This window comes from Nerophis lumbriciformis, linkage group LG11, assembly GCF_033978685.3.
Source record: "Nerophis lumbriciformis linkage group LG11, RoL_Nlum_v2.1, whole genome shotgun sequence".
Taxonomy (NCBI): Eukaryota; Metazoa; Chordata; class Actinopteri; order Syngnathiformes; family Syngnathidae; genus Nerophis; species Nerophis lumbriciformis.
Genome location: NC_084558.2, coordinates 46,703,328 through 46,729,723, shown reverse-complemented (window position 1 = coordinate 46,729,723; position 26,396 = coordinate 46,703,328). Strand labels below are relative to the sequence as shown.

General features: G+C 40.0%; 1 protein-coding gene across 2 annotated transcripts in view; it reads right to left on the bottom strand.

Annotated features, from left to right (window-relative positions):
• Window positions 1-2,507: 2,507 nt before the first annotated feature.
• Window positions 2,508-26,396, bottom strand: part of slc5a1 (solute carrier family 5 member 1) — a 37,087-nt gene continuing 13,198 nt past the window's right edge. Inside the window, exons 7-16 of one of the 2 annotated variants that reach the window (XR_009815817.1) lie at window positions 24,784-24,864; window positions 24,504-24,712; window positions 21,136-21,271; window positions 20,950-21,057; window positions 14,416-14,566; window positions 14,177-14,345; window positions 9,608-9,662; window positions 9,447-9,522; window positions 5,894-5,993; window positions 2,892-3,030 (exon numbers count right to left, since the gene is read on the bottom strand). Coding sequence is in view for 1 of the 2 variants with exons in the window: in XM_061966080.1 (XP_061822064.1) it covers window positions 2,813-3,030; window positions 5,894-5,993; window positions 9,447-9,662; window positions 14,177-14,345; window positions 14,416-14,566; window positions 20,950-21,057; window positions 21,136-21,271; window positions 24,504-24,712; window positions 24,784-24,864 (1,388 nt within the window). In the remaining variant the exon portion in view is untranslated. Of the gene's footprint in view, window positions 3,031-5,893; window positions 5,994-9,446; window positions 9,663-14,176; window positions 14,346-14,415; window positions 14,567-20,949; window positions 21,058-21,135; window positions 21,272-24,503; window positions 24,713-24,783; window positions 24,865-26,396 lie in introns of both variants that reach the window. The other variant, XM_061966080.1, reaches the window with a different exon arrangement.

Sequence of the window (26,396 nt, the reverse complement as noted above, 5' to 3'; positions counted from 1 at the left end):
CACACACACACACACACACACACACACACACACACACACACACACACAGATGTAATCTCCAAAGTGCAGGGAAAAGCGAACGGAGCGTAAAGTCGCTGACTAATGGTCAAAATGCTGAGTGGACGCTTTAATCCCGACATGAATTATGGAAAGTGTCAAAGTAGGCGTGTCCACGCCAACATCAATAATACCAGTAGCAAAGGTAGCCTCGCTATGGAATGTTACTGGCGTGGAGAGATCAATGTTTTCACAAATATTTTTGTGTTTTATTGATGTGGTCTAAATAGAGCTGCCAAAGATAATATGATTGTTTCATCTTTATCGTCGTCATTGTCAGTATTATTATTATTATTGTTGTTGTTGTTATTATTTTATTATTGTTGTTGTTATTATTATTTTTATTATTATTGTTGCTGTTATTATTATTGTATCATTATGATTTTATTGTTTGTTTGTTTGTTGTTGTTATTATTATTTTAATTATTATTATTAGACTTAGACTTAGACTTTCTTTTTATTGTCATTCAAATTTGAACTTTACAGCACAGATAAGAACGAAATTTCGTTACATATGCTCATGGTAGTGCAGGATAAAAATGCAATACGGTGCATATATAAATAAATAAATATATATAAATAATATATAAATATACATATATAAAATAAATAAATATATATATAAATATATATAAATAAATAAATAGAATACTGTACAGATAAATATATTGCACTTTTTCACATGCGTGTTATTATTAATTTAATATTGTTATTATTATCATTAGTGTAACTAATGTTTTTATTATTATTATTTTATTATTGTTGTTATTATTATTGTATTATTATTATTGTTATTGTCAATTTAATATTGTTGTTATTATCATTAGTATAATTAATGTTTTTATTATTATTTCTTTATTATTATTATTTTATTATTGTTGTTATTATTATTTTATTATTATTTTAATTAATATTATTGTTATTTTTAATGTAGTATTGTTGTCATTATCATTTGTATAATTAATGTTTTTATTATTATTATTATTATTTTATTATTGTTGTTATTATTATTATGCTTTATTTATTATTATTGTTATTATTAATGTAATATTGATGTTATTATCATTAGTATAGTTATTGTTTTTATTATTATTATTTTATTATTATTATTTTGTTATTGTTGTTATTATTATTTAATTATTATTTTAATTATTATTATTGTTATTATTAATTTAATATTGTTGTTATTATCATTAGTATAATTAATGTTTTATTATTTTATTATTATTTTATTATTATTATTTTATTATTGTTGTTATTATTATTTTTATTATTATTATTGTTATGATTAATTTAATATTGTTGTCATTATCATTAGTACAATTAATGTTTTCATTATTATTATTTTATTATTATTATTTTATTATTGTTGTTATTATTATATTATAATTATTTTAATTATTATTATTGTTATTATTAATTTAATATTGTTGTTATTATCATTAGTATAATTAATGTTTTTATTATTGTTAATATTTTATTATTACACTACAAACTTTTTTAACTTAATGAACTCGTCTGCAGAGCAAATTGACTGTAAATCCCCAAAACACATTTTACATACATATATATATATATATATATATATATATATATATATATATATATATATATATATATATATATATATATATACATATATACATATATATATATATATATATATATATATATATATACCGCTCGAGTGCAGCTGGGATAGGCTCCAGCACCCCTCGCGACCTCGAGAGGGACAAGCGGTATAAAATGGATGGATGAAGTGTATGGAGAATAAATAACAATATATACATATGACTTTTTTCTCTATTAATTAACATTTTAATTACATTTTTTCTTCGTTTTTAGAAAGTGACTGAGATAGGCTCCAGCACCCTCCGTGACTCCACAAAGGGACAAGCAGTAGAAAATGGATGGATGGATGGACTATAAAGGTGTGTTTTTAATTTTCCCACAAAAAAATCGTATAATTCATTCATGAATCTATTCAGTTGGATTGTTTAAGATTACATTTCACAACTGAATCGATTTTTGGACAATTTGACAAATTGTGGTCAAATGTAATCTCTTTAATTTTCATTAAATTCATTTAATTTTGGCACATCCATACTTTCATCGTATATTTTTGTTTCTATATTATATCATATTCAACAATAGGATTAATGTACAATCTAATAGATTATTGCAAATGTTAACTGATTAATTTATACTTTTCCTACATATTTTATTCTGACACATCTTGTGTTGCAATTAGAGAATAAAACCAAGTCATGTCATTTGACTTCATACAAAGTTTGGCCGATGGATGCGAAATTAAACTTATCAGCTTTGTGTGAGGTGAAATATGAAGAATCAAACATTAATAACAATAATTAAAAAAGGATATCACTTATTAACCACAGTTAAAACGTCACTCTTATATAAACAAAGCAACAGTGTCCTCTAGCGGCAAGTTAGGAGAGTACATTTTTATTTCTGTTTTGTCGATCATGAAAAACAAAGCAACATTGCCCTCTAGCGGCAAGACGGGAAAGTACATTTTCATTTCTGCCTGAGACGACTAAAGTGTGAATGAAAAACGAGACTTTGGACTTTGGACTGAGGCAAGACGTTTAATACCACGTAGTTAGCATGAATAACTGTCCCACAGGTCAAGGCAGATAATAAAAAAAAACAATAACAATTGTGAGTGAAATGAGTTTTAAAGTGCCGCTCGTTCAACAGGACAGAAGACCGGGTCACGTCGGTAAACGCTGTGCTAGCCGTAGTAGCCGTGGAAGAAGATGGCCACGCACAGCAGGACGATGGCGTTGCCGTTGACGACGTTCCTCCACCGCGGCGCTTCTGTCGTGTCCGTCAGCTTTTTCTGAAGCTCCGCCTTCTCCTCCTCGCTGAGCTTGGCGGCCTTCTGCTGCTGCAGGCCGCAGAAACACGCCAGGGCCTTCTTGCAGGGGCCCGCCTCCTCCTCCTCCGCTTCTGGAACATCAGAGATGGTTTGTGGCCAGGGTGTCATGTGACCCCCCCCCCCCCTCGCAGCCAGCAGGTGGCAGTGCATTTGATTTGGTACTTTCTGCGGTGGTTGCCAAGGAGACCGATCTCCCAGAGTAGACTGAGGGCGCTAAGACTAATTGTTTGCTACAATCCAATCTTGGCCATTAAAAGTATTTTTTTCCAAGAGAAGCCAAACACTTGATGGCCCCTCCCCCTGGCGGGAGAAGTGGGGGGGTGGTGTGCCTGGCGGTTCTATGCGATGACAATATTAATGATTGTGAAGATTTCCGAACGAAATCGCAAAAACTGGAGAACATCTCAGAGAAGCTTTCCACTCTGCAGGGCGAGATTACGACGAATGTAGGAGCCAGGAAGGGACAGTTAGAGTGGACTGTAGTATCGGCACAAAGATCTACTCGCCCTAACCCGTATCCCAATCTGCATTTTGGCCCCTCCCCCTCCATGCTATTCCAGGAGATCCCTGCAGTGAGACTCTCTTCAAGTACTACTGCTCCTTCAAGTACTACTGCTTGTTCAAGTACTACTACTTGTTCAAGTACTACTGCTCGTTCAAGACCTACTGCTTGTTCAAGTACTACTGCTTGTTCAAGTACTACTACTTGTTCAAGTACTACTGCTTGTTCAAATCCTACTGCTTGTTCAGGTACTACTGCTTGTTCAAGTACAACTACTTGTTCGAGTAATACTGCTCGTTTAAGTACTACTGTTCGTTCAAGTATTACTGCTTGTTTAAGTACTTCTGTTCGTTTAAGTATTACTGCTTGTTTAAGTACTACTGCCCGTTCAAGTACTACTGCTCGTTCAACTACTACTACTTGTTCAAGTACTACTGCTCGTTCAAATACTACTGCTCGTTCAAGTACTACTACTTGTTCAAGTACTACTGCTCACTCAAGTACTACTGTTTGTACAAGAACTACTGCTTTTTCAAGTACTACTGTTTGTACAAGTACTACTGCTCATTTAAATACTACTGCTTGTTCAAGTACTATTGCTCGTTCAAGTACTACTGCTCATGCAAGTACTACTGCTTGTTCAAGTACTACTGCTCGTTCAAGTACTACTGCTCACTCAAGTACTAATGCTCACTCAAATACTACTTCTTGTTCAAGTACTACTGCTCGTTCAACTACTACTGCTCACTCGAGTAATACTGCTTGTACAACTACTACTGCTCACTGAAGTACTACTGCTTGTTCAAATATTACTGACCGTTCAAGTACTACTGCTTACTCAAGTACTACTGCACGTTCAAGTACTACTACTTGTTCAAGTACTACTGCTCACTCAAGTACTACTGTTTGTACAAGAACTACTGCTTTTTCAAGTACTACTGTTTGTACAAGTACTACTGCTCATTTAAATACTACTGCTTGTTCAAGTACTATTGCTCGTTCAAGTACTACTGCTCACTCAAGTACTATTGCTCACTCAAGTACTACTGCTCGTTCAAGTACTACTGCTCATGCAAGTACTACTGCTCACTCAAGTACTACTGCTCACTCAAATACTACTTCTTGTTCAAGTACTACTGCTCGTTCAACTACTACTGCTCACTCGAGTAATACTGCTTGTACAACTACTACTGCACACTCAAGTACTACTGCTTACTCAAGTACTACTGCTCGTTCAAGTACTACTGCTTGCTCAAGTACTACTTGTTTGTACAAGAACTACTGCTTGTTCAAGTACTGTTTGTACAAGTACTACTGCTTGTTCAAGTACTATTGCTCGTTCAAGTACTATTGCTCGTTCAAGTACTACTGCTCACTCAAGTACTATTGCTCCCTCAAGTATTACTTCTTCCGCAACCCGGAGATGGCACTCCACCCTTTTCCGGGCGAGAACCATGGACTCGGACTTGGAGGTGCTGATTCTCATCCCAGTCGCTTCACACTCGACTGCGAACCGATCCAGTGAGAGCTGAAGATCCTGGCCAGATGAAGCCATCAGGACCACATCATCTGCAAAAAGCAGAGACCTAATCCTGCAACCACCAAACCAGATACCCTTGACTGCGCTTTAGAAAGTATGTCGATAAAAGTTATGAACAGAATCGGTGACAAAGGGCAGCCTTGGCGGAGTCCAACCTTCACTGGAAACGGGTCCGACTTACTGCCGGCAATGCGGACCAAGCTCTGACACTGATCATACAGGGAGTGGACCACCACAATCAGACAATCCGATACCCCATACTCTCTGAGCACTCCCCACAGGACTTCCCGGGGTACACGGTCGAATGCCTTCTCCAAGTCCACAAAGCACATGTAGACTGGTTGGGCAAACTCCCATGCACCCTCAAGGACCCTGCCGAGAGTATAGAGCTGGTCCACAGTTCCACGACCAGGACGAAAACCACACTGTTCCTCCTGAATCCGAGGTTCGACTATCCGGCGTAGCCTCCTCTCCAGTACACCTGAATAGACCTTACCGGGAAGGCTGAGGAGTGTGATCCCACGATAGTTTGAACACACCCTCCGGTTCCCCTTCTCAAAGAGAGGAACCACCACCCCGGTCTGCCAATCCAGAAGTACCGCCCCCGATGTCCACCTGATGTTGCAGAGTCTTGTCAACCAAGACAGCCCCACAGCATCCAGAGTCTTAAGGAACTCCGGGCGGATCTCATCCACCCCCAAGTACTACTGCTTGTTCACGTACAACTGTTTGTCCAAATACTACTGCTCGGTCAAGTACTACTGCTGGTCCACAGGAAGAATACATAACCATGAAAGTACACAGGTATCAAGTGTTTTCTGGCAAGTAAGTATGAGTACAGGTTTTTGGATTGCAGTAAAACATTCTGAAAGAGTTGACGTTGATGAAGTACCTTCAATTTCCATGTTGTCGTCATTTTCTACCCAGTCGTCTTTTTCCAAGTCGACTCTTTCATCCTCACAGTTCCTCAGACTCCAACACAGGCGGTACAACTTTAGACACAAACACATAGTTAGCCAAGGTGCTACAGGCGGTAGAGGAGTTGAATACAACTTTAGACACAAACACAGGTAGTTAGCCAAGGCGCTACAGGCGGTAGAGGAGTTGAATACAACTTTAGACACAAACACAGGTAGTTAGCCAAGGTGCTACAGGCGGTAGAGGAGTTGAATACAACTTTAGACACAAACACAGGTAGTTAGCCAAGGCGCTACAGGCGGTAGAGGAGTTGAATACAACTTTAGACACAAACACAGGTAGTTAGCCAAGGTGCTACAGGCGGTAGAGGAGTTGAATACAACTTTAGAGACAAACACATAGTTAGCCAAGGTGCTACAGGTGGTAGAGGAGTTGAATACAACTTTAGACACGAACACAGGTAGTTAGCCAAGGTGCTACAGGTGGTAGAGGAGTTGAATACAACTTTAGACACAAACACAGGTAGCTAGCCAAGGTGCTACAGGCGGTAGAGGAGTTGAATACAACTTTAGACACAAACACAGGTAGCTAGCCAAGGTGCTACAGGCGGTAGAGGAGTTGAATACAACTTTAGACACAAACACAGGTAGCTAGCCAAGGTGCTACAGGCGGTAGAGGAGTTGAATACAACTTTAGACACAAACACAGGTAGTTAGCCAAGGTGCTACAGGCGGTAGAGGAGTTGAATACAACTTTAGACACAAACACGGGTAGTTAGCCAAGGTGCTACAGGCGGTAGAGGAGTTGAATACAACTTTAGACACAAACACATGGTTAGCCAAGGTGCTACAGGCGGTAGAGGAGTTGAATACAATTTTAGAGACAAACACATAGTTAGCCAAGGTGCTACAGGCGGTAGAGGAGTTGAATACAACTTTAGACACAAACACAGGTAGTTAGCCAAGGTGCTACAGGCGGTAGAGGAGTTGAATACAACTTTAGACACAAACACAGGTAGTTAGCCAAGGTGCTACAGGCGGTAGAGGAGTTGAATACAACTTTAGACACAAACACAGGTAGTTAGCCAAGGTGCTACAGGCGGTAGAGGAGTTGAATACAACTTTAGACACAAACACAGGCAGTTAGCCAAGGTGCTACAGGCGGTAGAGGAGTTGAATTCAACTTTAGACACAAAGACAGGTAGTTAGCTAAGGCGCTACAGGCGGTAGAGGGGTTGAATACAACTTTAGACACAAACTTATGGTTAGTTGGCCAAGGTGCTACAGGCGGTAGAGGAGTTGAATACCACATAAGACACAAACACAGGTAGTTAGCCAAGGCGCTACAGGCGGTAGAGGAGTTGAATACGACTTTAGACACAAACACAGGTAGTTAGCCAAGGTGCTACAGGCGGTAGAGGAGTTGAATACAACTTTAGACACAAACACATGGTTAGCTAAGGTGCTACAGGCGGTAGAGGAGTTGAATACAACTTTAGACACAAACACAGGTAGTTAGCCAAGGTGCTACAGGCGGTAGAGGAGTTGAATACAACTTTAGACACAAACACGGGTAGTTAGCCAAGGTGCTACAGGCGGTAGAGGAGTTGAATACAACTTTAGACACAAACACGGGTAGTTAGCCAAGGTGCTACAGGCGGTAGAGGAGTTGAATACAACTTTAGACACAAACACAGGTAGTTAGCTAAGGCGCTACAGGTGGTAGAGGAGTTGAATACAACTTTAGACACAAACACGGGTAGTTAGCCAAGGTGCTACAGGCGGTATAGGAGTTGAATACAACTTTAGACACAAACACATGGTAGTTAGCCAAGGTGCTACAGGCGGTAGAGGAGTTGAATTAAATTTTAGACACAAACACAGGTAGTTAGCTAAGGTGCTACAGGCGGTAGAGGAGTTGAATACAACTTTAGACACAAACACATGGTAGTTAGTCAAGGTGCTACAGGCGGTAGAGGAGTTGAATTAAATTTTAGACACAAACACAGGTAGTTAGCTAAGGTGCTACAGGCGGTAGAGGAGTTGAATACAACTTTAGACACAAACACAGGTAGTTAGCCAAGGTGCTACAGGCGGTAGAGGAGTTGAATACAACTTTAGACACAAACACAGGTAGTTAGCTAAGGCGCTACAGGTGGTAGAGGAGTTGAATACAACTTTAGACACAAACACGGGTAGTTAGCCAAGGTGCTACAGGCGGTAGAGGAGTTGAATACAACTTTAGACACAAACACATGGTTAGCTAAGGTGCTACAGGCGGTAGAGAAGTTGAATACTACTTTAGACACAAACACAGGTAGTTAGCCAAGGTGCTACAGGCGGTAGAGGAGTTGAATACAACTTTAGACACAAACACAGGTAGTTAGCCAAGGTGCTACAGGCGGTAGAGGAGTTGAATACAACTTTAGACACAAACACATGGTTAGCTAAGGTGCTACAGGCGGTAGAGGAGTTGAATACAACTTTAGACACAAACACAGGTAGTTAGCCAAGGTGCTACAGGCGGTAGAGGAGTTGAATACAACTTTAGACACAAACAGGTAGTTAGCCAAGGTGCTACAGGCGGTAGAGGAGTTGAATACAACTTTAGACACAAACACAGGTAGTTAGCTAAGGCGCTACAGGTGGTAGAGGAGTTGAATACAACTTTAGACACAAACACGGGTAGTTAGCCAAGGTGCTACAGGCGGTAGAGGAGTTGAATACAACTTTAGACACAAACACATGGTAGTTAGCCAAGGTGCTACAGGCGGTAGAGGAGTTGAATTAAATTTTAGACACAAACACAGGTAGTTAGCTAAGGCGCTACAGGTGGTAGAGGAGTTGAATACAACTTTAGACACAAACAGGTAGTTAGCCAAGACGCTACAGGCGGTAGAGGAGTTGAATACAACTTTAGACACAAACAGGTAGTTAGCCAAGGTGCTACAGGTGGTAGAGGAGTTGAATACAACTTTAGACACAAACACAGGTAGTTAGCCAAGGTGCTACAGGCGGTAGAGGAGTTGAATACAACTTTAGACACAAACACAGGTAGTTAGCCAAGGTGCTACAGGTGGTAGAGGAGTTGAATACAACTTTAGACACAAACACAGGTAGTTAGCCAAGGCGCTACAGGCGGTAGAGGAGTTGAATACGACTTTAGACACAAACACAGGTAGTTAGCCAAGGTGCTACAGGCGGTAGAGGAGTTGAATACAACTTTAGACACAAACACAGGTAGTTAGCCAAGGTGCTACAGGTGGTAGAGGAGTTGAATACAACTTTAGACACAAACACATGGTTAGCTAAGGTGCTACAGGCGGTAGAGGAGTTGAATACAACTTTAGACACAAACACAGGTAGTTAGCCAAGGTGCTACAGGCGGTAGAGGAGTTGAATACAACTTTAGACACAAACACAGGTAGTTAGCCAAGGTGCTACAGGCGGTAGAGGAGTTGAATACGACTTTAGACACAAACACAGGTAGTTAGCCAAGGTGCTACAGGCGGTAGAGGAGGTCCGTACGTGTTTGTCAGGGATGGGCTTGGTGAGCAGGGACACTCCCAGGATGACCAGACAGGACAGCACGAAGAGGACGATGCTGAAGTAGAGGTAGTGGACACCACAGATGATGGTAGGACAGTTGCTGGGCTCCACACAGCTACCAGTCCCGTATACAAACTCACTAATCATCCTGGTCAGACCCACCAGGAGACCCACCAGGAGGCCATAAAAAGCACCCTGAGAGCCAAAGGAGAGAAAGAGCACAATAATGATGTCATCATCATGTGGTTAAAATATACTCTTTTTATTTGTAACACAATTACATCACTTATTGTCACACCTAGATAAAATTTGTTGTAGTTATATATATATATATATATATATATATATATATATATATATATATATATATATATATATATCAGTGACGTGCAGTCACTAGAGGCAGGTGAGGCGGGGCCTCACCTGCCAACATGGAAAGAAAAAAAATGTAATTTTTTTTTATTTTTATTAAATTGTTATATGTATCTAGTGATTATACTATAAAGTTATTTTCCATTTAACTTCACCAGTTTTAGATTATTTTTATTCAAAATCGCTGAATTTTCACATTTGCCGTTCAAATACTGAGAAGAGACGGTGCGGTGAACAGCAGCCAGTTGAGGCACGTCACTCAGTGCCGCAACATGGATTGCGCAATGACTCGGCTAACTGCTGGCCTGCTGTGCAGTGAGACTGTATTGCTACCGGTATATGAATTATATTATACATTTCCATAGTTTAGTTAGCTGAGGTATATAATGTACAGTGTATTTTGTCAACAACTGTATGTGTGTAAAGTATTTCTTGTGCTGAGCGATCATAAAACGGCTGCAAAAGACGCACTGGCTGAGGCTCGCCTCCTGCACCCCCGCCGTAGAATTGTTATATCAACTAAAGCCCACACTTAAACTTTCCACGTGCAAGATTGAATCTATTTAAAAAAATTATTTCATAAGAAGCCAAAAAGTGCAAAAACAATAATGTTGGTGTTGGAGGAGTTGTGAATGACTGCAGGGACACAACATTAGATACACCTGCAGACTGCAGGTGTATCTAATTCACAACTACTCCAACACAAACATTATTGTTTTTGCACTTTTTGGCTTCTTATTAAATAACTTTTGTAACCTATTTTCATGGGCTTTCCTCTTTGTGATGTTAAGTTCCTGTTATGCGCTGTTATACAGTATATGCCTTGAGCTCTTATTTTGAAGGCGCTAAGAGCGGAAGTGACGACACGTTGGAGTGGAGCGGAAGTTTTTGAAAGAAGGTAAATAAAGTGGTCCTCGTGTAAACTGGAGCCTCCGTGTTTGTTATTTTGTAGTTTCATACAGTATAGGCGACATTTATAAACCCTCGGTTACACTTTTTTAAATAGATTCAATCTTGCACGTGGAAAGTTTAAGTGAGGGCTTTAGTTGTGGACTTCATTTCTAAGTAAAGGTAAGATCATAATAACGTTTTTTTTTTAATTAAATGTGCTTTTTTGTGTGCTACAGTTTGTATGTGTAAAGTTAAAGTTAAGTTAAAGTACCAATGATTGTCACACACACACTAGGTGTAATGAAATTTGTCCTCTGCATTTGACTCATCCCTTGATCACCCCCTGGGATGTGAGGGGAGCAGTGGGCAGCAGCGGCGCCGCGCCTGGGAATAATTTTTGGTGATTTAACCCCCAATTCCAACCCTTGATGCTGAGTGCCAAGCAGGGAAGAATGCTGGTATGAGCTTTTAAACATAACCCGTTAACTGCTGCCAATCAAATGGTGAATAAGATACTCTTTAGGGTTCATATGTTTGTAAATCTGACTGTGATGAAGTCAGTGCCTCACCAGTCATCAACCTCACCGTACGTCACTGATATATAGATATATATATATATATATATATATATATATATATATATATATATATATATATATATATATATATATATATATATATATATATATATATATATATATAAATAAATAATGATAAATGGGTTGTACTTGTATAGCGCTTTTCTACCTTCAAGGTACTCAAAGCGCTTTGACACTACTTCCACATTCACCCATTCACACACACATTCACACACTGATGGAGGGAGCTGCCATGCAAGGCGCTAACCAGCACCCATCAGGAGCAAGGGTGAAGTGTCTTGCTCAGGACACAACGGACATGACGAGGTTGGTACTAGGTGGGGATTGAACCAGGGACCCTCGGGTCGCGCACGGCCATTCTACCACTGCGCCACGCCGTCCCTATAAAATGTATAATAAAAAATAATATATATATATATATGGTCAAATCCAGGTTGTTACCTTGATTTGACCATTTCTACAACACAAATACAATGTTGAAACAACGTGCTTTTTGTCAGCGTTTAATCAATGTTGGGTTCTGATTGAACTATTTTTACAACACAAATACAACGTTGAAACATCATGCTTTTTGTCTACCTTTAATCAATGTTAGGTTATGACCTTGATTTGACTATTTCTACAACACAAATACAACGTTGAAACAAAGTGCCTTTTGACAACGTTTATTAAATGTTGGGTTCTGATGTTGATTTGACCATTGCATTTTGGTCAATTCGCAACCAATATTATACATATACAAATACAAACCCCGTTTCCATATGAGTTGGGAAATTGTGTTAGATGTAAATATAAACGGAATACAATGATTTGCAAATCCTTTTCAACCCATGTTCAGTTGAATGCACCACAAAGACAACATATTTGATGTTCAAACTCATAAACTTTATTCTTTTTTTGTAAATAATAATTAACTTAGAATTTCATGGCTGCAACACGTGCCAAAGTAGTTGGGAAAGGGCATGTTCACCACTGTGTTACATCACCTTTTCTTTTAACAACACTCAATAAACAATTGGGAACTGAGGAAACTAATTGTTGAAGCTTTGAAAGTGGAATTCTTTCCCATTCTTGTTTTATGTAGAGCTTCAGTTGTTCAACAGTCCGGAGTTTTTTTGGGAAGCTGTTCTTGTACCCAATCATGGCACCCACCTGTTCCCAATTAGCCTGTACACCAGTGGGATGTTCCAAATAAGTGTTTGATGAGCATTCCTCAACTTTATCAGTATTTATTGCCACCTTTCCCAACTTCTTTGTCACGTGTTGCTGGCATCAAATTCTAAAGTTAATGATTATTTGCAAAAAAAAAATTGTTTATCAGTTTGAACATCAAATATGTTGTCTTTGTAGCATATTCAACTGAATACGGATTGAAAGTGATTTAAAAATCATTGTGTTCCGTTTATATTTACATCTAACACAATTTCCCAACTCATATGGAAACGGGGTTTGTACAACATTGAAACAACATTATTTTTGTCAACGTTCATTCAATGTTAGGTTGTGACGTTGATTTGACATTGAATTTAGGTCATTTCTCAGCCAACAACGTGAATCTAACGTTAGACATCGACGCTGTATCAATTTACAAATACAACTATTTTGCAATGTTGTTTCAACGTCAGTTTTAAAAGACGTGTACGTATAATCAATGTCTAGTGCCTGCTGGGTTTAACGCCATGTTGTTGAAATGAACCCAAAATAGTAGTTTTGCATACTAATACGACTGATTACAATAACCTTTGTGGAGGGAGATGGGGCCAGCGCTGTCTGCAGGAGCAAAGGTCACCGCCTCTGTCCATGGTGCTGAGGACAGAGCACCATCAGACGGGGGCGTGGCAGTGCTGACGGCGAGACACAGCTGGCAGGTGATTAGATTTCACAGGTGGCACGTGTTAATCTAATCATCTGTTGTCTAACATTAAGCGGCCGGGAGCAGGAAGGGAAAGAGGATACGGACGTGACTGAAAACTTTTGTAAAAACATTATTATTAAAACCTTGTTAAAACCTCCTGCGCCGTGTCTGACAGTGGGCCGGCTAGGAAGCGACTTCCGCAACCTTGTTGTATAATACCAGCGTTGCTAACGCCGTTACTTTTACTGGTGACAAGTAAGACGAACAATTATGTTTATTTACGTCACAACGCCGTTACCGATGTGTTCTAATTTAACGTGGCACGCTACTTTTGATGGGGTTCCATGTCAACATGGCAGAAGCACAATACAGGAAGTAACTTCTTATTAATGAAGGCAACAAGAACCAACACACTAAAATTAATTTCATATCAAATAGAAGAAGGCAACAGCACACAGCAAACCACATGCAACACACACTACTACTCGGAGGGAATAACGAACAACAAATCAATGATTAAGGCGCAATCGCCCTCTGTGGACAAGGAGACTACAGCCATGGAAGCACATTCAATCTATTTAATAACACAATCAGACTCAGATGGCAACAGGCACTGCATTTTAAAGGCACACACACGCTCTGCTCTCATGAAACGTCTCTCAACTGCATATGGCAGATATTTGACATTTTCTGTTTTTGTAAGTTAGACATCCATTTCTTTTTTCTGGTAATTAATAACATGTATTCAAGAGTAAATGTGTTAATATTTAAAGCACTTCTGTGGTGAAGTATAACCACTAACTATCGTTTTTAAAAGTAGTTTTCGGAACAGTGCAGATAAATTTGGATGAAATGCTTGTGGTAAAAGTCTTCTTTGCGCAACATTTCAAGACCTTTGCTCAGTCCTTCTTTACGGGGACGATAAAGCGAGCAGAGTTCAGCCGGCGTGTTTTTCTATGCGCCAGTAAAGGAATTGCATGCTGGGAACTCACAGACTCATTGACACGCTTGCAGAAGATGGCCAGCACGAAGACGGCGGCCACAGGCGGCGTGAGGTAGCTGGTGATGGACTGGATGTAGTCGAAGAGCTGACCGCTCTGAGCCGACTGCACCACGGGGAGCCAGGCCACGCTGACGCCGATCATGGCCAGGATGAAGACTCTGCAGGAAGCAAACACGTCACCAAGTCGCAGCGTGGACGCCAGGAAAGGACGGCGGCGTTTTGCTTCACCTGCCGGCGATCATCAGCTCCTTTTCAGAGGCCGAGTGCCGCATCTTGGCGTAGATGTCCATGGTGAAGAGCGTGCTGGCGCTGTTGAAGATGGACGTCAGCGAGCTCATCAGAGACGCCAGCATGACTGACAACATGAGACCACGTAGACCTAGGCACACAAATACTCTTGTTATATTGAATACATGATGTGTGTATTATTTATATATACATATTATTATAAAGTAGTTTATATTGAATACATGATGAGTGTATTATTTATATATACATATTATTATATGAGTTTATATTGAATACATGATGTGTGTATTATTTATATATACATATTATTATAAAGTAGTTTATATTGAATACATGATGAGTGTATTATTTATATATACATATTATTATATGAGTTTATATTGAATACATGATGTGTGTATTATTTATATAAACATATTATATATTTGTTTGTATTGAATACATGATGTGTGTATTATTTATATATACATATGATTATATATTACTTTATATTGAATGCATGATGTTTGTATTAATTATTTATACATATTATTGTATATTAGTTTATATTAATTAAATGATGTGTGTATTATTTATATATACATATAATCCTATATTATTTTATATTGAATACATAATTTGTGTATTATTTATATATACATATTGTTATATATTAGTTTATATTGAATACATGACGTGTGTATTATTTATATATACATATTATCCTATATTAGTTTATATTGAATACATGATTTGTGTATTATTTATATATACATATGTTTATCTATTAGTTTATATTGAATGCATGATGTGTGTATTAATTATTTATGCATATTATATATTAGTTTATATTGAATACATGATGTATGTATTATTTATATATACATATTTTTGTATATTATTTTATATTGAATACATGATGTGTGTATTATTTATATATACATACTATTATATATTAGTTTATATTGGATGTATGATGTATATAAATGTATATATACATATTATTATATATTAGTTTATATTGAATACATGATGTGTTTATTATTTATATATACATATTATATATTAGTTTATATTGAATACATGATGTGTATATTATTTATATATACAAATTATTATATATGGGTTTATATTAAATACATGATGTGTGTAATATTTATACATACATATTATTATATATTAGTTTTTATTGAATACATGATGTGTGTATTATTTATATATACATATTATTATATATGAGTTTCTATTGAATACATGTGTGTATTATTTATATATACATATTATTATATTTTAGTTTATATTGAATACATGATGTGTGTATTATTAATATATACATTTTAAATATGAGTTTATATTGAATACATGATGTGTGTAATAATTATTTATACATATTATTGTATATTAGTTTATTTTGAATAAATGATGTGTGTATTATTTACATATATACATTATCATATATTAGTTTGTACTGAATACATGATGTATATATAGTTATATATACATATTATTATATTTTAGTTTCTATTGAATACATGATGTGTGTATTTTTTATAAATACCTTTTATTATATGTTAGTATATATTGAATACATGATGTGTGTATTAATTATATATACATATTATTATATATTAGTTTTTGTGTCCACTAGTCAGTCAGTACTTCTTCCAGTCAACTAATCAAACAATATTGCTTTTAGGATAAGATTATGAACGGGGAACCTACGTGGCTAAAATGCAGAACTTTACACAAAGTAACACAAGTGAAATGTAATGGAAAAGTAGAAATTACCAACAAGTACTACGAATCGTGCACTAAAGGATTGCACTATAGTATACATAGAAAAATAATACACAATGTATAGATAAATAATACAACAAGTCACACTAAGTATTGCACACAATGAAAAAAAACAACCAACAGTCATCACATAAGTGTGTTGTAAAGTCTAATGCACTATGAATGTAACAGTTTCATGCACCGTGGATGTAACAGTCTAAAGTAGTGTGAATGTAAGAGTCTAATTCACTGTTTATGTAACAGTCTAATATACTTTGGATGTATCGGTCTAATGCACTGTGGATGTAACAGTCTAATGTACGGTGGATGCAACAGTCTAATGCACTGTGGATGTAACAGTCTAATGTACGGTGGATGCAACAGTCTAATGCACTGTGGATGTAACAGTCGAATGCACTGTGGATGTACCAATCTAATGCACTGTGGATCGAACAGTCTAATGCACTGTGGATGTAACAGTCTAATACACTGTGGATGTAACAATCCAATCCACTGTGTATGCATAAATCTAATGCACTGTTGATGCAACGGTCTAATGTACTGTGGATTTAACAATCTAATGTCCTGTGGATGTAACAGTCTAATTCACTGTGGATGTAACAGTCTAATTCACTGTGGATGTAACAGTTTAATGCACTGTGGATGTAAAAGTCTAATGCACTGTGGATGGAACAGCCTAATGCACTGTAGATGTAACAACCTAATGCACTGTGGATATAACACTCTAATATTAAAGACTTTACTCAGGGTTTCCACAGTGCCGTACATGGGGCGAGAAGAATTGGATGTCATGGATGTCAACTTGGTCAACATCCTTCTGTTCTTGATGCAGCTAGTGGGCAGCCTATGATGTAGTCTTCTAATCTCTTTATTAAGTATTTTCCTGTCTCTGAGCCTGCTGCCCCCACCCCAGCAAACGACGGCATAGAACACCACAGAAGCTACCACAGTGTCATCAAAGTAGTGATACGCACACCCCGAAGGACTTCAGTCTCCTCAGAAGGTAAGGGCCACTAAATGCATCCCTTCTTGTACAGGTGAGTCCAGTGGTGGAGCTCTTTTGTCTTGCTGCTGCTCAAGTGAAGGTGCACACCTGTTTAAGAAGCCTGAGCTGACTTCTGATATTCCTGTTTGCTCCCCTCAGACACACAACCCAGCACTCCGCAGTCACCCGAGAACTTCTGCAGATTCTCAGTTTCAATCCATCTTTAGATGGCAGCGGTTAAAAAGTGAGGTACAGTATCGAGCATTAACAAGGAAGATGAGAGCACCATTCCTTTGGGAGCCCCAGGCTACAAACTACCAAATCTAAAGAACAGTCACACACCCTCACGTTGTGTAGTCTGGCCAAGAGGTAGTTGATGATCCATGGTCCAACCACTGCCTCTTCCAGTTTCAGTTGAATAGTGTTGGAAGAAGAAGTCAAAGAACATGACCTTCACTGTACTTCTAGTGGTCTACAAGTGGTTGAGGTCCCTTGAACACCAGCTGACAACTCACAGTATGGACCAGGAGCAGTGTTGCTACAGCTGCATGACAAAGAATGGAAACATGTTGCCTACGCGTCCAGATAGAGAAGGAGGTTCTAGCCAGTACCTTCGGATGTGAAAGATTCCATCTGAATGTTTATGGCCACACCTTTGAGGTGGAAACAGATCATAAACCCCAGGTGTCGATCATGTCAAAACTACCCACTGACTGTCCGAGGCATGATGATATGACTCTAAATATATGGCGTGGATATGATCCACACACATTTTCTCCTGCAGTAGATACAAATCAAAGAGCAGACAAAAAGGAAGAAGGCTGAAATACAGGCTCTTGTGGACATGATGGTGTCACCCTTGCAGTTTCAGAAGACAGACCAGACAAGATCAGAAAAGAGACTGACGCAGACCAGACCATGAGAACTCCATCCATCCATTTTCTACCGCGTATTCCCTTTGGGGTCGCGGGGGGCGCTGGAGCCTATCTCAGCTACAATCGGGCGGAAGGCGGTGTACACCCTGGACAAGTCGCCACCTCATCGCAGGGCTAACACAGATAGACAGACAACATTCACACTCACATTCCTACACTAGGACCAATTTAGTGTTGCCAATCAACTTATCCCCAGGTGCATGTCTTTGGAGGTGGGAGGAAGCCGGAGTGCCTGAAGGGAACCCATGCAGTCACGGGGAGGACATGCAAACTCCACACAGAAAGATCCCGAGCCCGGAATTGAACCCAAGACTACTCAGGACCTTCGTATTGTGAGGCAGATGCACTAACTCCTCTGCCACCGTGCTGCCCCATGAGAACTCTAAAAGAGCTAATACTGAGAGGATGGCCTGAACCAAGGCAAATATATCCGGCTGAAACACGGGACTACTGGACGTCTAGAACAGAACTTACTGTTGTGGATGGCATCATATTCAAAAGGAACAAGTACGTCGTTCCACTTGTGATGAGAACAGAAATGTTGCACATAAGGATTTTGGGAAAAGAAACATGCAAACGGAGGGCACGCAAAGTGACTTACTGACTACCAAAGATCACCGACTTCGGTCATACCACCCCTGCATGTGAGCTCTGGCTCATATTTAGACCCAAACAGTGGGGCAGGGCCACTGATGCCACTCCCTCTGCCCAAACATTATCACAGAGATTTTGTATTTTGTAGGGATACAGAATTTGTACTCCTGCTGTAGGAGCACATGCATTCAGAAGAGGAGCTACACTAACATGTTTAGATACCGGTTTCGACTTCCTGCCTACAGTCTTTAATTTCTGCTGAGCTTTTGTTCCATCTTAAAGTAACAATCTAAATGTTATGTTATCAATGCACCTTAACCGACACCTAAACACGAGAGTAAAGCTCCACTCATCAGCACGACAGAAGCCGAGCTACGGAAAGGCCTGAGGGTCAAAAGGGAAGCCTGTGCGTAAATGACGTGTCAAAAAAAGTAGTGTCGTTAAAAAAACTTGAAGTTAATGCGTTAGTATTGCGTTATTTTTGACAGCCCTTAAAAAAATCATATTGTGATTAAAGACTACTACTCCAACTATCCAAAAGTGGCAACATTACAATCCACTACAAGCAAAAGCTTTTCTGACAACACTATTTGCAAGACACAAACATGAACAGTCCCAAATCACAAATTAACTGACCACAGTTTTCCAGTTGCCAATTTGGTGAGTTTCATTAAAGAGTGGGTTTTGGCACCAGCATCTCGACTAGATATGACCAATCTAAGTGTAAGACTAGATGTGACCGATCTAAGTCTAAGACTAGATCTGACTAATCTAAGTCTAAGACTAGATCTGACCAATCTAAGTCCAAGACTAGATGTGACTAATCTAAGCCTAAAACTAAATGTGACCAATCTAAGTCTAAGACTAGATGTGACCAATCTAAGTCTAAGACTAGATGTGACCAATCTCAATTTAAGACTAGATTTGACCAATCTAAGTCTAAGACTAGATGTGACCAAACTAGGTGTAAGACTAGATGTGACCAATTTAAGTCTCAGACCAGATGTGCCCAATCTCAGTCTAAGACTAGATGTGACTAATCTAAGTCTAAGACTAGATGTGACCAATCGAAGTCTAAGACTAGGTGTGACCAATTTAAGTCTAAGACTAGATATGACCAATCTAAGTCTATGACTCGCTGTGACCAATCTAAGTGTAAGAGTAGATCTGACCAATCTAAGAGTAAGACTGGATGTGACCAATCTAAGTCTAAGACTAGATGTGACCAATTTAAGTCTAAGACTAGACATGACCAATCTAAGTCAAAGACTAGATGTGACGAAGTCTACTCAGATGAGAGGATAAACGTCTTCTAAGACAAACCAAGCAGTCCAGTTGCGAAAGGTTGAATGTCCTGAGAAGTCAAAGACCTGATAAATTAGAACATCCATAGACACCAAAGAGCGGACTTTTTACGACAACACATGAACGACTCCAGATCCAAGGAACTTGCAGAGTTAGGATCATCAAAGGACTCGAAAATCAGATTTTCAGAAGAGTCTGTTGGTCTACAGGAGTGCTCCACTGCCTGATGTTGGCGGATGTCACATTGGCACTAACCTGCCTGTGGCGATACCCTGCTGAACCCAAAGAGGGCCGTAAAGGTGACACAAGCCAAGGAAAAACCTGCCATACCTGCAACCAGGGGACAGAGTTCGCCTTCTGGACTACACGACCGGGGCGTGGACATATCCAGGGCTGGTACAGGAGCAAGGTGCACACATATTTTACATGGTTATGACGGGTCATCACAAGAAACAAGGAACAAGGACATCCGTCTACAGGCCAACAGCTCAGAGGTCACAAACATTAACGAGGACCATCAATGTCCCCAGGACACTAGTGTTTGGAAATGCAACAGTTTGATACAATAGTTGATCTTTTAAAGGAAGGGAGACGTGTTGGTAAGTCTGGTGTAACTACATTACCCAAAGCCTTAGCGGAATTACATTAAATCGTGTTAGCAAAGTAACGCGCTCGGTGGAGTGTTCTTGTGCTGACTCAGCAACAAACACTTCTTTGAAATAAGAGACAATTAATCTCAAATATAAAAAAATGTTTTTTAACTCAACTTTTCTAAACTTTTTTGGGACCGCCTGCATAAGTTTACACCAAAATCTTCCATTGGGTCTATGGGACAATTCTACTTCCTGGAATTGAATTGAACTAAAATGGAGAATGAGTTGACTTTTGTGAATCCACCAAAGTGAATCCAGGACTGACCGTCGGGCATCAGAACCACCACCATTTTGGGGTAAGCCACGTTGGTGCATCCCACGCTGGCCCCGCAGTGTCTGGTACATTCAGCAGGGTCCACACAAGCCACAACGTCTACAAATCAGAATAACAATGATGATAACAATAATGGTATTTGTTACTCGGTCACATGGCTCATGGACTTGCACTCACCGGGGTAAAGAATCCTGCTGATCATTCCTGGGAACACGATGAGGAACATGGGCAGCAGTTTGAGGTACCCACACAGGATGCAGCCACCTTTCACGTGCGACAAACTCTTGGCCGACAGGCACCGCTGAACAATCACCTGCAACACACAAATCATTCCATGGGGGATTGCAACACGTCATTTCATACACACGTACACTCACATACTGTATGTCTCATACATACCTATACACACATCTGTCTCATACACACGTACACTCACATCTGTCTCGTACACACGTACACTCGCATCTGTCTTGTACACATGTACACATTCATCTGTCTCATACACACGTGGAGCTGTGCTCATGGGGTGGCACAGCTGCGCCCAGCCAGGCAGCAACCTCCTGCCCGACCACCACTACCCGTTTCCTAGCATACCAAGCCGAAACCTCCCGCTAGGCCACCTCCGCCAATGTCACAGCTAACCTCAACCCAGGCGGGCTTGCAGACGCCATCCTCTCCTCCTCCTGCCCCAGCACCACGGCTTCTTCCGGTCCCTGCACCACGGCTGGTCTCTACGCCAGCACCTACACCACGGCTTGTCTCCGCGCCAGCACCTGCTTCAAGGTTGGTCCCCGTGCAACCACGGCCAACTTTTGCTCTTCGCATGACGAGGTCCTCGTCTCTGGCGGGTTTTTCCACGGCAACGCCTCCATCTTCCTCCTCGTCTCTAGTGTGCCTTCCCACGGCGCCCCCATCCTCATCGTCTCCGACGGGCGTTCCCACTGCGTCGCCCTCATCTCCAGCATCGTTGCCTCCGTGACCTCCAGCTGGCCCTGCCGCACAAGCGGCCATCAGGCGCCCGCACCTGGTTCCTTCAAGGGCCAATTAATGGACGCCCGTGGCACAAACAGCAGGAACGCCCAGGACGTAAGCGTAGAACCCTATGGCTGCTGAAGTTCTGGCCCCACTCGCGCCCACCTTCTCGACGGCCACTCATGTGGCCGTTCCGTGGTTGCCCGCATCGCCTGCTACAGCGGCGGTCCACTCGCTGCCACCCCCTGACTCGTACCCGGTGGATTCAGGGACACCTGGCCCGGTGACCCACCACCAAGTCCCTCTTCCGCCCTCCCGTGACCCTTGGACTTCTTCTTAGTTTTTGTTTCTAGGGACATCTGGAATCTGTCCACTCTCCACTCACCCGGGACATCATGCCAAAGTCCTACCATCCACACACTCTCCAGTCACCCGGGACATCACGCCAAAGTTCTACCATTCCACACAGTCCACTCAGCCAGGACATCACGCCAAAGTTTGAATCTGTCCACTCTCCACTCACCCGGGACATCACGCCAAAGTTTTACAATGCACACACTCCACTCACTCAGGACATCACGCTAAAGTTCTACCATCCACACTCTCCACTCACCCGGGACATCACGCCAAAGTTCTATCATTCCACACTCTCCACTCACCCGGGACATCACGCCAAAGTGCTTCAGGGTTCCAACATTTCCCTGATTACCAGGAATTTGGGCTTCACTCTTTTTTCTTTTGACTACTTCTCCCACATTTTTCATCCAATTTTGACCGTTCTACCATCAGAGCGTTCCTCCTTGTCAGGACATTCAAACTGTGTACTTTTTGGAGGGAAAAAAATTCAGATTTTCCATAAAGACCTTCTCCAATAAAAATAGTTACCTTTTCCAAATTTCTCAATCGATTCAAACAATTCCAACACTAATCGACTCATTTCGCCCAGGGCAATTGTGCTGTGTCACATTTGTCAAAAAATTCAAAATTTTCAAGAATTCCCGAAATTACCAGGACATTCCTGTTTAAATGAAATTGGGATTTTCAAAGTTAAAAAACTGCCAGAATTTTCACCCGATTTGAACCCTTCCACCAACCACACACTCCATTCACCCTGGTCATTTGAGCGAGCTTGTTTCGATAATTCCCGCATCACCCGGAATGACCAGGAATTGCCCTCCATTGAAAATGTATACAAACTCTGACGTACACCACATTTTTCAACAGATTTGAATGGTTCCAAAGACAAAATGCTCCTTGCGCTTGTTACTTAACTTGTCATGTCTGTGTGACCATGTTTTGTATTAGTCATGTTTTGTTTAGTTTAGTTATTGAATTCTTTAGTTTCTGGCTTTTCACTCCCTTGTCTTGTTTCCATGGTTACCCATTAGTTTCACCTGTTTCACGTTTGGACTCATTGTGCACTCTTGTTTGTCACCATAGCAACCCATTAGTTTTCACCTGTCACGTCACGCACCTGTTTCACGTTTTGAGTCACGCACCTGTTTTCGTTAATCATGTCTGTAGTATTTAAGTTCATTGCTTTCAGTTTGTCTTTCTGGCGACATCCCACATTTATGCTCATCACATTCCTGACACTTGTTTTCTCATGTCCATCTTTCATGCTGCAACTTTAGTCCAAGCCAAGTAAGTTTTTGTTTATTAATGCTATAGTCTTTTGGTTTCATAGTTTATTCTCCGCCACTGTGCGCGCTTTTCGTTTGTACTTTTTTTTGCTATAGTCTTTTGGTTTCATAGTTTGTTCGCCGCCACTGTGCGCGCTTTTCGTTTGTACTTTTTTTGATAGTAATAAACAATCATGTACTCACATTCCCGTCTCGCCCGAGCCAACTTTCCGTTGCCTTCCGGAAAAGCAAACACCCAGGACCAAGTCAGGACATAACTGCTAAAAGTTAGCATGCTAATGCTGATATTAGCATGCTAACTTTTTCAACTAACTGCCAATTCTGCAGCTTCACACCTTAGTCATATTATATGCTAACGTTAGAATGCTAGCATGCTAGCATTAGCATGCTAACTTTATGAGATAACCTTTGCAACTGTCTACCTGAGTCATACAACTTCCTACTTGACTTATGCTAACCGTTAGCATGCCAACATTTAGCATGTTAGCATTAGCATGCTAATTTTTTTAATCAATTTTTTTGCATAAACTTTTGAGTTATTAAACTTGGTAACTGTTAACATGCTAACGTTGGCATTTCAGTTCGACTCGAGGGTACAGCCGGCTCGTGCGTTTCTGCGGTTGCATTTACGCGCAATTCATACCGGGATTTTGCACAGATTGTAGTTGTAGTTATTGTTTTACTATATGCTTGATGGTTAGCCACCCCTGGGTGTAATTACGTTCAACTATGAGGTTAAGTAGAGGAGTCTGAGGCTAAAGTGAAGAGGAAGATCTTTGCGAGGCTCACTGATGCGTCCTTGATAGTTTTGGTCAACAAGCAAGCATAAGAACAAACATGTTAGCCTTGATGACACAGGAACTAGCAGATAAAGACCTCACTTATGCTTTTTTTTTATTCCCTCTAATCTTATCTGCAAAAGGCTCTGACCTGATCAGTGCACCAGTACCACAGAGCTTGGATTGTCAGCCCAAAGACCAAACCGGGCCACGGTATATCCCCTGTGATGGCGTCCCTGAAGAGGTGGAAGGAGTCCTGACGAGGTGTGTAGCAGCTCTCGCTGAAGTTGCCCGTGACGGAAGGAACGGCCGTCATGTAGCGCTCCTGGAACTGCTCGTAGCCGCCCACCTCGCTGAACGCTGAAGGGTTCCTATTTCACTGACTGTGTGGGATGGTGACAAATACTGCGTGCTGATAACGAGGACGTTACCAAAGCCCATGAGAACGAAGGACCCCACGATCATGATGACGGTCTGTAAGGTGTCCGTGTAAATGACCGCGGCCAGTCCGCCTGGAAAACAACACAACCTTCCATGAGGAGGCAAAATAATGATTTTCCAAGGCAACAAAGCAGGTATACTTGATAAAAAAGTGCTCAAAAGTGAGGCTCCACTTCAGCTGGTTGCTAATTTATATTGGATATGCCATATACATACTATATACATGATTAGCATTAGCGATTCTACATGGCGATTTCAAGACCTCCAAATGAGTGCAATACTTGCAGTATTAACACTTAGTAGGACTCAACACAAGACAAGACTGGCACATTAAATGTAATGGCACAGACTACTTCCTGAGTACGGCAACACACCCCGGACAAACTGATTGGCGCCCTTGAGTACTCACATACTTGCCAACCTTGAGATCTCCGATTTCGGGAGGTGGGGGGTGGGGGGCGTGGTCGGGGGTGGGGCGAGGTTTGGTTGGGGGCGTGGTTAAAAGGGTAGGAGTATATTGACAGCTAGAATTCACCAAGTCAAGTATTTGATACATATATATATATATATATATATATTATCTACATCCTGAAAATATGCAAACAAAACTGTGTTTAGATAATTGATACTTCAAACTTGCATAAATAAATCTTAAGGAATATAACATAACTTGGCTTCTGAGAGCTTCAAAATGTAATGAATAAAATGCTAAAGTTGTTGATAAACAAGCAATTATTTTAATAATTAAATATGGTCATTTTAAATGAATTATTATGATCATTTAAAATTAATTATTTCAAATATGTTTATTTTAATGTATAATTCTATGGCTGGATGTAATAAGGAGTCAGAAAAAATACAAATAAAAATACAATTAATGTTGATGTTTTTAGCAAAATACAGTAAACATTTTTTTTTTTTTTTTTTTTTAAATTAATAAATATATTTATTTTTAGGTAAGATAAACATAATAATACAATTTATCTCTAGTCTGGATGATTTAGTTCTTGTCACCCTTTGTCCTCCCGTTGTGAAAAAAGGCTGTCCTCACTCAGGTCCGCATGGAGCTGGAGGGGGCGTGGCCTCCAGCTCCGGCTGAAAATCGGGAGATTTTCGGGAGAATATTTGTCCCGGGAGGTTTTCGGGTGATGCGCTGAATTTCGGTAGTCTCCCGGAAAATTCGGGAGGGTTGGCAAGTATGAGTACTCAGGTACCCATAATTGGTACCGTATCGGTCTGAATGTGAAAAGTAGCATCCCAAGTTGTAATACTTTCGGAGTTTTAATATTGCAAGAATAAAGTTGCATTGTTTTGAGAAAAAAAAAAGTTCAAATTTTACAAAATAAAGTCATTTTTGTAGACAAAAATGTGTACTATGATAAGAATACAGGACAATTGTCATGATTTTTATGTTTTGATTTTGATATTTTTCTACCAAAGTGAATTAAATAAAGATAGATGAATGTTGCAGGAAAACAGTAAAAAAAAAAAAAAGAATGACATTCATAAAATGATCAGTAGGTTAATATACTCGTTAATAATCAACAACTTCATGAGGTCAATGATAAGCAACAACAACACACTTTGACCTTTCACTTGCCTG